This window comes from Haematobia irritans, chromosome 1 (assembly GCF_050003625.1).
Source record: "Haematobia irritans isolate KBUSLIRL chromosome 1, ASM5000362v1, whole genome shotgun sequence".
NCBI lineage: Eukaryota > Metazoa > Arthropoda > Insecta > Diptera > Muscidae > Haematobia > Haematobia irritans.
This window is the reverse complement of record NC_134397.1, coordinates 36,698,947-36,713,958: the sequence shown is the minus strand read 5'-3', so window position 1 is coordinate 36,713,958 and position 15,012 is coordinate 36,698,947. Positions and strand designations below refer to the sequence as shown.

The window sequence follows — 15,012 nt, the reverse complement described above, 5'->3', positions numbered from 1 at the left end:
GAGAGCGAATAATAAAAAAAAGACAAATAATAATAAAACCGGCAAAGAAATGGAAAAAGATGTTCAAAGATGAAAAGTGTGCAAATACAGTCTATGGCCCAGACATCTGAAAGTGGCAAATCAAGGCACATGATAAAACAGTGGTGAGAAAACCCATTTCATTTAAAGAAGGAAACCCAAATGCCTTTCAAATATAGGAAAACTTTAATTCAGCCTAGCTGAAAAGGGTTTGCTATGGGAAAACTACAATTCAGCCTAGCGGAATAAGGTTTTCTATAGGGAAACTTTATTTCTGCCAGACTGAAAAAGGTTTTCTATAGAAAAACTTTAATTCTGCCAGACTGAAAAAGGTTTTCTATAGGAAAACTTTAATTCAGCCTGGCTGAATAAGGTTTTCAATAGGAAAACTTTAATTCAGCCTGGCTGAATAAGGGTTTCTATAGGAAAACTTTAATTCAGCCTGGCTGAATAAGGGTTTCTATAGGAAAACTTTAATTCAGCCTGGCTGAATAAGGTTTTCTATAGGAAAACTTTAATTTAGTCTGGCTGAATAAGGTTTTCTATAGGAAAACTTTAATTCAGCCTGGCTGAATAAGGTTTTCTATAGGAAAACTTTAATTCAGCCTGGCTAAATAAGGTTTTCTATAGGAAAACTTTAATACAGCCGGGCTGAATAAGGTTTTCTATAGGAAAACTTTAATTCAGCCTGGCTAAATAAGGTTTTCTATAGGAAAACTTTAATTCAGCCTGGCTAAATAAGGTTTTCTATAGGAAAACTTTAATACAGCCTGAAGGAATAATATTTTCCATTGGGAAACTTTCATTCAGCCTAAGGTTATCTATAGGAAACCTGACTGAAAATGGTTTTCCATAGGCTGAATACAGTTTTCTGGCTGAATACAAATTTCAATAAGAAAACATTAATGTTTTCTACAGGAACATTAATGGTTAAGGTTTTCTACAACACGGCTGAATAAGGTTACCTAAAGGAAAACTTTAATTCAGCCTGGCTGAATAAGGTTTTCTATGGGAAAACCATAATTCACCCTGGCGGTATAAGTTTTTCTATAGGAAAACTTTAATTCAGCCTGGCTGAATAAGGATTTCTATGGGAAAATCATAATTCAGCAAGGATGAATAAGGTTTTCTATAGAAAACCTTTATTTCAGTCTGGCTTCAACCTTTAATTCAGGTTACCTAAAGGAAAACTTTAATTCAGCCTGGCTGAATAAGGTTCTCTAAAGGAAAACTTTAATTCAGCCTGGCTGAATAAGGTTTTCTATAGAAAACCTTTATTTCAGTCTGGCTGAATAATGTTTTCTATGGGAAAATAATAATTCAGCCAGGATGAATAAGGTTTTCTATAGAAAACCTTTAATTCAGTCTGGCTGAATAATGTTTTCTATGGGAAAACCATAATTCAGTCTGGCTGAATAAGGTTTTCTATAGGAAAACTTTAATTCAGCCTGGCTGAATAAGGTTTTTTTACAGGAAAACCTTAATTCAGCCAGGCTGAATAAGGTTTTCTATAGGAAAACATTAATTCAGCGTGGCTGAATAAGGTTACCTAAAGGAAAACTTTAATTCAGCCTGGCTGAATAAGGGTTTCTAAAGGAAAACTTTAATTAAGCCTGGCTGAAAAAGGTTTTCTAAAGGAAAACTTTAATTCAGCCTGGCTGAATAAGGTTACCTAAAGGAAAACTTTAATTCAGTCTGGCTGAATAAGGATTTCTATAGCCTGACTGAATAGGGTTATCGATAAGAAAACTTTAATTCTGCCTAACTGATTAAGGTTTGCCATAGAAAAAATTTAATTTAGCTTGGCTGAATATGGTTATCCATAGAAAAACTTGAATTCTGCAGGGCTGAATAAGGTTTTCTATAGGAAAACTTAAAGTCATCCAAGCTGAATAAAATTTGAATAAGGAAAAGTTTAATTCAGCCTAGCTGAATAAGGTTTCCTATGGGCAACCTTCATTGCAGCTTAATAAGGTTTTCCCTAGGAAAACTTTTAATTCAGCCTGACTGAATAACGTTTTCTATAAGAAAACTTGCCTAATGATTGGCAATATCTGCCTCCCAACATTTCCCCAAATCCCACAAAGCCACTGACTTATAAATATTTCAGTTAGATAAAAAAATGGTGGATTTATTTTTCTTTAGCTTTAGGCTTCATTCCTATTTGGTCATTTCGAAGCTTTAAAGTTATTTTTAAACGATTTAAAATCTTTCCAAATAAAAATAGTATCTTACTACAAAAAAAAAAAAACAAAAACAAAAAAACTACACAAAAACTGAATGCAATGGAAATTTAACTCCATGTTAAGAAAACTTGTTAAACCAGACAACATATTCGTTATGGATGTGGTGTGATGGATAAAGATGGAGCCAATGATTACATGACTAACCAAATGAAGATTGGACAAATGATCATTAACAAAGTTAAAGGACATTTAAATTAAATATTCTCTATGTGAATGGACTTACCTATGCCCAATGGAGTTCCAGCTTTTCCGGAAATATTTGGAAATACTATGGATCTGGTAAATTCCAAATCATTGCCATTACCAAAGATATTCAATGAAGATGAACCCAAATTTGACGACGATGGTATAGATGAAGATGATGGTGGTGGAATCGATGATGAATTTGAGGACGACGACGGCGACGACGATGAGCTACTATGATGACCCACCACACCTCTACCGCTACTATTTCCACCACTTGTCAAACTATTACCAGCTGCCGGTATATGTTTACCTTTAACCGCAGTAGGTGGGCCCTGAGTTGTGCTGCCTCGAATCGAATTGATTTTTTCCCATATAGCCGAGCTGCTAAAGTTATGCATAAGAAATCCCGGCGGTGGAGCTGCTGCCGAAGCTTGAGGGGCTCCCGCCTGGGAGGGATCAGTGGCTGCCGTAGTGCATAGTTTACTAATGCTCAGTATGAAGGTGATGAAGATAAAATTCGACGAGGTAAAACTGAAGCTAATCAATTGCTGGATTTTGCTCTGATAATTGGAGCTGTTGCTAAAGAATTTACTTATTTTAGGTGCTACACTAGCACTGTTGGCACTGGCCCCTTGTGCCGAACTTGAGGCAGCCAAACTGCAGGATAGAGGACCAACTTCAAGATCTTCACTATACCGTTCGTGTTTGTTATTGAAATGTGTATTATCGGGTATAATACACAGTGTGGCCATCGTATGATTATTTCACTTTATTCAACTTTTCTTTTGGTTTTTTATTTTTATGAATTTTTTATATATTTCAAAATTTAATTAAAATAATTTATTTAGTAATTCAAGAGATAAAATTTTCTTTTTTTTTAATTCAAATATTTCCTTAATTAAAGTTTATTTTAAAAATTTCACTTCACTTTATTTCCTAAAATTATTATATTTTTAATCACGATTTTTTGCTGAAAAGAGAAAGAAAGAAAACTGTTTATTAAATTTTATTGGATCTAAAATAAATTTGTAAAAAAATACATATATTATAAAACCAATATGGTTTGTTTTTGATAACCAGTTTGGTAAACTGTATGGTCAGATGTAAATCAAGAATCCGATTTTATACACAAAAAGACAGGCGTGCAGATCAAAGGAAATAGAAACGAACAAAATACAAAATAAAACGAAATTTAGCTTTTGGATAATTGGACGACTTAAAAAAAAGACAGCTTAATTTATTCAATTTATTATATTTGTATGGGCAAAAGGGAATTCCTTTTGCCAAAAATTTATTTCTATAGAAAATTTTCTCACAAATTTTATTTTTATACCATATATTGTCACAATTTCATTTTTATAGATATATATATATATATATATATATATATATATATATATATATATAGATATATATATATATATATATATATATATATATATATACACAGTCTAACACAAGTTTACATACGGTTAAATAATTTATATTTTCATTAAATAATCAAATTTTAAAAAATATGCATATATATCCTTTCGTTTTAGTAAATTAATTTGAAAATCAAAGTATTTGTTAATTTTCAAGAAGATTTTTTTGGTATGGGTTATAAACAACAACAAGAAACATGTTTAGTTAAGAGGTAAAAAACTCAGGGGTATGTAAACTTGTGTGAGACTGTGTATATATATATATATATATATATATATATATATATATATATATATATATATATATATATATATATATATATATATATATATATATATATATATATATATATATATATATATATATATATATATATATATATATATATATATATATATATTGTTACGAATTTGATAATTATAGACATAAGTTTATTTAAATTAGTTTCCGTTAATTTAAAATTTCAAATTGTAACGATAAAATTTCTCTATCACTTGTTGGAATCATCTATTCATTTTCTAGTATTTTCCTGAATTTCTTTTATGTTCTTTTGTTTGCTTACCGAAATGTTAGTTCTTACTCTCTTTGCTTTGCTTTGTTATTCTGCATTCTCATTTCATTTCCTCTCATTGTCTATTGTCATTGTTGTTGTAGTAATGCGAGCATATATCTATGTGAGTGTGTATGTGTTTGGCAGCCACCAGACGAATAACTTAATGGTCGTAGATACTTCTAGCATTGTCTAAGAATGTTCTGGCGTTGCCAGAATATTGTAGTGCTACCAGAATGTTCTCGTATTGCCACACCGTCATATATAAAAGCGCTCGCATGCGGCTAACGAGTCAGTCTTAATTAAAGCGTCAAACGAATAACTTCAGTGTGAACGAATTGTAAAGTGTGAAGTCATAGTAAATAAATTGTAGATTGTCGTTATTTAAAAGAACTGTGTTTTAATTGTCGGGTAATTAAAAACGCCTAAATATAAAAACGTAACAATTGGTGTCGGAAGTGAAATAACGAAAAAAAATCTACAATGAAGTTTAATGAGCTTCGTGTGGAAGACTTAAAAAAGGAATTGAGCAAACTGGAGCTGCCGACAACAGGCAATAAGGCCCAGCTTCAAAAGCGTCTACTGGAAGAGTTCGAGCGGCGCAATATTGATATCGAAACACATGAGTTCGATTATAAGGAAGATCTTGACGAATCAGTAGTAGCCAGCGCCCTGGAAACTCCATCTGTAGCTTCTAATGTTGTTGATTACACATCGATGGTCAATATTTTGAGCAAAATGATGGAAGCTAATTCTAGAAAATTGGAAGAAAAATTCGACGAAAATTCAAAAAAGATGGACGAAAATTCTAGAATTCTAAATGAGAATATTCAACAAATTGCTGAAGGCATGGAAAAACGTGTGGACCATATCGAAAGCTGGATAAGAAGATTATTTCTGTGGATGAGAAAATTATGGTTCATGATGAGAAGTTTCTACACATTGAAAGAAAAATGTCAGAGCTGGAAATTAAAGGTGGACCAGTGCGCGTCATCGAGGGCTCAAAAACCAAACCTCCTGTTTTCGATGGCTCAACTTCATTTGATGTATTCAAATTCCAATTTGAAATGGTTGCTTCTAGAAATTTATGGAACGACAATGACAAAGCAATTGAACTTCTATTGGCATTAAAGGGCAACGCCGCTGATGTGATACAAAGCATTCCCGCTGCCTCTAGAAATAATTATAATGAAGTAATAGCGGCACTTCAACGTAAGTACGGCGGAGAACATAAGCAAGACATCTTCAGAATGGAATTAAGAGGAAGAGTCCAGAAGTCAAATGAGACTCTACAAGACTTTGCAACAGAGGTTGAGCGGTTGGTGTTTTTGGCATATCCAGGAGAGAGTCACCCACTTGTGGACCGCATCAAAATTGAGACCTTTGTGAATGGCATTCGAGACCCAGACATAAAATGTGCAACATATGCCGCACAAAAAGCTACATTCACAGAAACAGTGACATTTGCACTTGTACAAGAGACTGCGAGATTGCTGGCACGGCCTCAAATTCACAAAGTACGCAGAGTAGAGACCGAGTGTGAAGAATCGAAATCGGTCATTGAATTGGTAAAAGAGGCTCTAAAGCAGATAATGCAAGAAATGAAGCAGCAGGCAAATAAATCTAGAATAAAATGCTATAACTGTGATAAGGCTGGACATCTTTCCCGGGAATGTAAAGCGTGGCGTAAAACGTCGGGGTCAATCTCGCCATCTCCATTAAACAATAGTCAGAAGAAGCCGACCACAAAGCCAAGCGACTCAAATTCAAATTTTGCGGATAATAGAAAAGGTGGCAAACAAGTTATTCATCAAGCCTTGACGACGGCATTGCAATGTAGAAAACGGACGCTACTCGAAGGCTGAACCAGAGGAGACAGTTGTAAATGTCAGGCAGCTACACATCGAATCTGGCACAGACTGGTCAACAGAGCAACGTAAAGATCCCATTCTGAGAAAAATTATTTCGGCAAAACAAGAAAATAAGAAACCCAGTAAGAAAGACATCGCAGCCGAAAGTCCACTTATGAAATCATACTGGGCTCAATGGGATAGTTTAGTTCTAGTCAATGGATCCCTGCAACGTAAATGGGAAAGCGAAGATGGCAAGAGCAGCCGAAATTTGATCATCGTACCGGATTCCAGAGTAAGAGACGTTTTGGCGGAGTTCCATAATGGTCCCAGTGGAGGTCATCTGGGAATAACCAAAACAGCCGAGAAAGTGAAGCAACGATTCTACTGGGTTGGATGCCAGAAATCAATTGCTGAATGGGTAGCCAATTGCGAGAAGTGCATGAAGGCGAAAGGTCCAACAAGGAGAAGTCGAGGTCCTATGCAAGAATATAGACCAGGAGCCCCGTTTGAAAGAATAGCAATGGACGTGGCAGGCCCTTTCCCAGTAAGTGATTCTGGAAACCGTTATGTCCTTGTGGTCATGGATTACTTCAGCAAATGGCCGGAGGTGTATGCAATTCCAAACCAAGAGGCAAAAACGATTGTGGATGTGGTCAACAAAAACTGGATATGTCGCTACGGTGTGCCGTCCGAGATTCACTCAGACCAGGGAAGAAATTTTGAATCGGCCATATTCAAAGAGATGTGTGAATCCCTTGGTATCAAGAAAACGAGGACTACGCCATTACATCCACAATCCGATGGCATGGTAGAAAGGTTTAATCGCACTCTGGAGGAACGTCTTCGAAAAGTAGTGGACAACGGTCAGAGGGACTGGGACGAGCATATACCAAAGTTTTTGCTGTCGTATAGATCTGCCATTCATGATTCCACCTCTCGAACACCGGCCAATGTTCTATTCGGAACTGAGTTGAAGTTGCCTGGAGATCTGATATTCGGCGCTAAACCTAATGAGCTCGCCATGGAAGAAAACAGAAACGACATCCCAAACACTTTCGGTGAAGTTCACGAATCAGTGCGCAACAAAATAAAAATGGTCAGCAACAGAATGAAGGCGAGATACGATCGTGCTGTAAATACTGAGGGCTTCCAAGAAGAAGAATTGGTTCTGCTATTTAACCCGCAACGAAAGAAAGGATTGTGTCCTAAACTGCAAACACAGTGGGAAGGCCCATACAAAGTCATCAAGAAGATCAATGATGTTGTATACCGGATTCAGAAGGACGACAGCCCTAGATCAAAGATGAAAGTTGTACATCTGGAACGATTGGCTCCTTACGGAACAGGTTCTGTGCCTGTTCGGGACGAACAGGCTTAAGCGGAAGGCAGTGTTACGAATTTGATAATTATAGACATAAGTTTATTTAAATTAGTTTCCGTTAATTTAAAATTTCAAATTGTAACGATAAAATTTCTCTATCACTTGTTGGAATCATCTATTCATTTTCTAGTATTTTCCTGAATTTCTTTTATGTTCTTTTGTTTGCTTACCGAAATGTTAGTTCTTACTCTCTTTGCTTTGCTTTGTTATTCTGCATTCTCATTTCATTTCATCTCATTGTCTATTGTCATTGTTGTTGTAGTAATGCGAGCATATATCTATGTGAGTGTGTATGTGTTTGGCAGCCACCAGACGAATAACTTAATGGTCGTAGATACTTCTAGCATTGTCTAAGAATGTTCTGGCGTTGCCAGAATATTGTAGTGCTACCAGAATGTTCTCGTATTGCCACACCGTCATATATAAAAGCGCTCGCATGCGGCTAACGAGTCAGTCTTAATTAAAGCGTCAAACGAATAACTTCAGTGTGAACGAATTGTAAAGTGTGAAGTCATAGTAAATAAATTGTAGATTGTCGTTATTTAAAAGAACTGTGTTTTAATTGTCGGGTAATTAAAAACGCCTAAATATAAAAACGTAACAATATATATATATAAAAAAATTTGTGAAATATAAAATTTTGTGAAAATTTTATTTCTACAGAAAATTTTGTCAAAATTATATTTCTATATAAAAAAATTTGTCAACATTTTATTTCTATATAAAATTTTATCAAAATTTTATTTCAATAGAAAATTTTATCAAAATTATTATTTCTATAGATAATTTTCTCAAAATTTTATTTTTATAGAAAATTTTCGCAGAATTTTATTTCTATAGAAAATTTTGTCAAAATGTTAATTCAATAGAAAATTTTGTGAAAATTTTATTTCTATACCAAATTTTGTCAAAATTTTATTTCTATGGCAAATTTTGTCAAAATTTAATTTGCATAGAAAACTTTCTCAAAATGTTTTCTCCATAAGGAGTTAGCATAAAGGGCCCAAAATTGAGTTATCTCTCCCAGCCAGACTATACTAAAGGCTGTGGAAAGGTTCATTCGCCCGAACCGAAACATGTACAGTCCAGGCGTGTATAGATTGGTATCTGGCGTTTTCTTTTCAATGGCTCTATTAACCATGTTCCTTAATCTATATCTGTCCATAAAGCTCGAAAAATAATTGTATAATAAGATATAATGCATTTGGACGTCAATTGCCTGTTTCATTATCAGGCTAACATGAAATATAATAAGCAACGATGAGCCCGTCGTAAAACTAGGAAAAACACGACTAATGTACGCGTTAGAATTGTTGTTGTATCCTGGAAACCAGTTTCTGTTAATTGTCATATGTTGTAGTTGACTGTAGAAACAACAAGCATTGTTCGACTGTTCACCACTTAGGTGAATTCTAACAAATTAGCTTTCTAAAAATAAATTTCGTGTTGTTGCATTACTATGTAACAAAACGAAATAAAAATAAGATTAAGGGACTTGTAAGTTATATGAAAAGATGATGTACAGTGGGAGAAAAGATGATTCAATTTGTAAGAGGAAATTTCCCAAATGTTTTCTCCATAAGGAGTTAGCATAAAGGGCCCAAAATTGAGTTATCTCTCCCAGCCAGACTATACTAAAGGCTGTGGAAAGGTTCATTCGCCCGAACCGAAACATGTACAGTCCAGGCGTGTATAGATTGGTATCTGGCGTTTTCTTTTCAATGGCTCTATTAACCATGTTCCTTAATCTATATCTGTCCATAAAGCTCGAAAAATAATTGTATAATAATTGTATAACAAAATGTTATTTCTATAGAAAATTTTGTCAAAATTTTATTTCTATATTATTTCTATTTCTATACCAAATTTTGTCAAAATTTTATTTCTATGGCAAATTTTGTCAAAATTTAATTTGCATAGAAAACTTTCTCAAAATGTTATTTCTATAGAAAATTTTGTCAAAATTTTATTTCTATAGAAAATATTTTCAAAATTTTGTCAAAATTGTATTTCTATAGAAAATGTAAAAATTTTACAGAAAATTTTGTCAACATTTTATTTCTACCGAAAATGTTGTCAAAATTTTATTTCTATAGAAAATATTTTCAAAATTTTGTCAAAATTTTATTTCAATAGAAAGAAAATGTTGTCAAAATTTTAGTTTTATAGATAATTTTCTCAAAATTGTATTTCTATAGAAAATTTTCGCAGAATTTTATTTCTATAAAAAATTTTGAAAAATTTTAATTCTATAGAAAATTTTGTGAAAATTTTATTTCTTAGAAAATTTTCACAGAATTTTATTTCTATAGAAAATTTTGTCAAATTGTTAATTCTATAGTAGATTTTGTCAAAATGTTAATTCAATAGAAAATTTTGTGAAAATTTTATTTCTATACAAAATTTTGTCACATTTTATTTCTATAGCAAATATTGTCAAAATTTAATTTGCACAGAAAACTTTCTCAAAATTTTATTTCTATAGAAAATTTTGTCAAAATTTGATTTCTATAGAAAATATTTTCAAAATTTTGTCAACATTTTTTTCTATAGAAAATTTTGTCAAAATTTTATTTCTATAGAAAATTTTGTCAAAATTTTATTTCTATAGAAAATTTTGTCAAAATTTTATTTCTATAGAAAATGGTGTCAAAATTTTACTTCTACAGAAAATTTTGTCAAAATTATATTTCTATAGAAAATGGTGTCAAAATTTTATTTCTATAGAAATTTTTCTCAAAATTTTATTTATAGAAAATGTAAAAATTTTACAGAAAATTTTGTCAACATTTTATTTCTAAAGAAAATGTTGTCAAAATTTTATTTCTATAGAAAATATTTTCAAAATTTTGTCAAAATTTTATTTCTATAGATAATTTTCTCAAAATTTTATTTCTATAGAAAATTTTCGCAGAATTTTATTTCTATAGAAAATTTTGTCAACATTTTATTTCTATAGAAAATTTTGTCAAAATTTAATTTCTATAGAAAATTTTGTCAAAATATTAATTCTATAGAAAATTTTATCAAAATTTTATTTCTATAGAAAATTTTCGCAAAATTTTATTTCTATAGAAAATTTTCGCAAAATTTTATTACTATAGAAAATTTTCGCAAAATTTTATTACTATAGAAAATTCTCGCAGAATTGTATTTCTATAGCTAATTTTGTCAAATTGTTAATTCTATAGAAAATTTTGTGAAAATTTTATTTCTTTAAAAAATTTTGTCAACATTTTATTTCTATATAAAATTGTGTCAAAATTTAATGTCTACAGAAAATTATGTCAAAATTTTATTTCTATAGAAAATTTTGTCAAAATTTCATTTCTATAGAAAATTTTGTCAACATTTTATTTCTATATAAAATTTTGTCAAAATTTAATGTCTATAGAAAATTTTGTCAAAATTTTATTTCTATAGAAAATTCTCGCAGAATTTTATTTCTATAAAAAATTTTGTCAAAATTTTATTTCTATAGAAAATTTTGTCAAAATTTAATTTCTATAGAAAAGTTTGTAAAAATTTTATTTCTATAGAAAATTTTCGCAAAATTGTATTACTATAGAACATTTTGTCAAAATTTTATTTGCATAAAAAAATTTCTCAAAATTTTATTTCTATAGAAAATTTTCGCAGAATTTTATTTCTATAGCAAATTTTGTCAAAATGTTAATTCTATAGAAAATTTTGTAAAAATTTTATTTCTATAGAAAATTTTCGCAAAATTTTATTTCTATAGAAAATTTTCGCAAAATTTTATTTCTATAGAAAATGTTTAAAAACATTTTATTTGCAACTTTCTCAAAATTTTATTTTATAGAAAATTTTGTCAAAATTTGATTTCTATAGAAAATATTTTCAAAATTTTGTCAAAATTTTATTTCTATAGAAAATTTTGTCAAAATTTTATTTCTATAGAAAATTTTGTGAAAATTTTATTTCTGTAGAAAATTTTGTCAAAATTTAATTTTTAGAAAATTTTGTCAAAATTTTATTTCTATAGAAAATTTTGTTAAAATTTTATTTCTACAGAAAACTTTCTCAAAATTTTGTATCTATAGAAAATTTTGTCAAAATTTTATTTGCATAGAAAACTTTCTCAAAATTTTATTTTTATAGAAAATGTTGATTTCTATAGAAAATATTTTCAAAGTTTTTCAAATTTTTTTTCCATAGAAAATTTTGTCAAAATTTAATTTCAATAGAAAATTTTGTCAATATTTAATTATTTATAAAATTTTGTCAACATTTTATTTCTATAGGAAATTTTTTAAAAATTTTATTGCTATAGAAAATTTTGTCAAAATTTTATTTCTATAGAAAATTTTGTAAAAATTGTATTTCTATAGAAAATTTTGTAAAAATTGTATTTCTATAGAAAATTTTATTTCTATAGAAAATTTTGTCAAAATTTTATTTCCACAGAAAATGTTGTCAAAATTTTATTTCTATAGAAAATTTTGTCAAAATGTTATTTCTATAGAAAGTTTTGTCAAAATTTAATTTCTATAGAAAATTTTGTCAAAATGTTATTTCTATAGAAAATTTTATTAACATTTTATTTCTACAGAAAATTTTGTGAAAATTTTATTTCTATAGAAAATGTAAAAATTTTACAGAAAATTTTGTCAAAATTTTATTTCTATAGAAAATGTAAAAATTTTACAGAAAATTTTGTCAAAATTGTATTTCTATAGAAAATTTTGTCAAAATTTTATTTCTATAGAAAATTTTGTCAAAATTTTATTTCTATAGAAAATTATTCTATATTTATTCTATAGAAAACGACAAATTTAGTTTTTATCGGTTCATTTGTAGTAGAAACTTGAAATTGACCCCTTAATTGGTGCAATTAAAAACTTATTTCATACAATTAATTTTTGTTTTAATAAAAAAAAATAATTGGTCTAATAGATAATTTCATGGAAAATATCTAAAAACTCAATTAAAATTGTAATTGGAAAATTATTGGTGATATGTTTTCTACGTCGATCAGAATTTAACACGAAGCAAATAGCATTCAATGAAAACATCCATATACAGGGTGAATATATCTATGTCACAATTTACATTAGATTATTTTCAAATCTTTTAACGTAGCTATAAGCATAATTTTCGTATTAACTTTTGTTTATGTTCTATGGAGTTTGCCAAATTATCATAGCCTTGAGCATTGTGCCATTAATGAATTATTATAATGATAGGGAGAAAACATATCATCCAGCATTTTTGTTTTTGTTTTGGTTTCATCTTATAAACCAAGATTTTAGATATTAGAGTGTGTTGAACAGAACATACCTGTGAAAATAAGTGAAAATAATAAAATCTAATAAGATTTATAGACATAGAAGATTAACCGAATTGATCAGTTTGTTATACCCTTATTATAATATATGCATTCCATTTGTAAAACATCGAAATATTGGTCTGGGATCCCCTAAAGTACAAATATCCTGGCTCATGGTGATATCGCTAGTCCGTCCGTCTGTTGAAATCACCATAACTTCCCAAAGAAAGAAGCTATTGACTTGAAACTTGACACAAGTAGTTGCTATTGCAAATGCGCCATAACGGACCTCTTTTTAGTTATAATCCCAATAAAAACCGATCCCTAAATTTAACTGACATAGCCTTTTGTAAGAGCAATTGTGATGTTATTATATGCCCTCTAACAACCAAGCAAATACTAGTCCACATCGATCCCCATATAAACCGATCCGCAGATTTGATCTCGGACGTCACTTGGAGGAGAAGCCCAAGATTTGACTTCTGGAGTTTCATGGAGGAACCAATTTCAGGCGATCTAGTTGGAATTTGTCCCTCTAATTATCATGGCAAAATTGGTTCATAACGGTTCAGAATTATTTATAGACTACTCTATATAAAGCGAATTTAGAATTTAGTTTTAAGATATACACCCTCAAAGAAAAGAGAACCTCTATGGCACTAAACCCAATTTAACTCTATTATAGTTCATGGAATTAATATGTTTTGAGAAAGTTTCCACGGCCAAAATATATTTTCTTTTTCTTGTGAAGTAGCTAACCTTCACAAGAATTAGCTAAAGAAGGGGAAAAATTATTGGCCTTTGTTATACAATTTAGTTAAAATTTTCCTTTTTGGTAGTAGAGAACTTTGAACGTAATTCCTAGCCGAATTTTCGACCGTATATACATGTTTCATAATAAAAAATATTATTATAAAAAATTTCCTGCAAAAATCTAAATTTCAGAGACGCCCTAATATATGTATGTTATTTTTATTAATTTATGAAAGAAGCCCCTTCGATACATAATGAATATGAAACAATCTCTTACTGTTTGACCCAAACTTGTTTTGAAAAGATTAACGAAAAACCATGTTAATGATCATCATCAACATTGTGGAGAAATTTTTGAATGGCATCCAAAAAGCCAGACAAAATTTTATCGCAAAAATTATAAATTGTTTTTCTGGTCTGGTCGGTGTATATTTTTTTAATGAGAAATTGTTTCACATATGACATTGATGTTTTGATATCACCCTAGACTTTAGATGGCTTAGATTATCAGCTGATCTCTCTACTATCACACTACTCATTTAGTAGACTACGCAACAACAAATACATCTAAACCTGTATGATTTTACACATATACATGCGTATGAGTTTACGTGTTTATAATCACTTGACATATCTATGTAAACAAGGCGTATCTCTGTCTAGATGGTATTTATCTCTGACTACATACCTTCAATGGATTTCCTATGTTTTTCAGGTTATTGGTAGTGTTGTTGTTGCAATGAAATATTTTAGTATGTGTTAAATAATAGTCAGTCATACTATTTAGCACTTGGCATAATTTTTTGTGTTTTTTTTATTTTATTTTATTTAATTTTTTTTTTTGTGTCAAAATGATCTATAGGCAGATAGATCTATATGTGCAAAAAGATCAAACATACTATTCTAAAGAAATAAAAAATAAAATAGATACAAAAGTAGAACAAATAGAGCAATAAAAATATTCAAGAGTTTAGTTATGAGATTGCTCTATTTTTTTTTTTGGTATCCTCTATGCCATTGTGAAAGAATGAAATATATAAACAATTTTTTATGAAAAAAATTGTTAGCATATATTATTTAATTTATTCAAATAAATGTTTCGTACATATGATTTTCGTAGCAAATTTGGATTTTCTGACATTTTTCCTATGGCACAAGAGGGTACCTTTGATGTTTTCCAACAATAAGATGTTGCGGTTGCTTTCTCGGGGATGTATAATTTTACGATATTTGTATATTACAATGCATTAGTTCTACCAATAAAATACCTCTAAATTTCTTATTTCAGAAAAATCGTAAAACTGCGCTTC

At 30.0% G+C, this 15,012-nt stretch overlaps 1 protein-coding gene across 8 annotated transcripts in view; it reads right to left on the bottom strand.

The window, feature by feature from the left end:
- Positions 1 to 3,382, bottom strand: part of LOC142220611 (uncharacterized) — a 798,617-nt gene extending 795,235 nt beyond the window's left edge. For 3 of the 8 annotated variants that reach the window (XR_012717895.1, XM_075289826.1, XM_075289825.1), the window contains exon 1: positions 2,488 to 3,381. Coding sequence is in view for 7 of the 8 variants with exons in the window: in XM_075289826.1 (XP_075145941.1) it covers positions 2,488 to 3,202 (715 nt within the window). In the remaining variant the exon portion in view is untranslated. Of the gene's footprint in view, positions 1 to 2,487 lie in introns of all 8 variants that reach the window. The other 5 variants (XM_075289824.1, XM_075289827.1, XM_075289828.1 and 2 more) reach the window with 5 other exon arrangements.
- Positions 3,383 to 15,012: the final 11,630 nt, after the last annotated feature.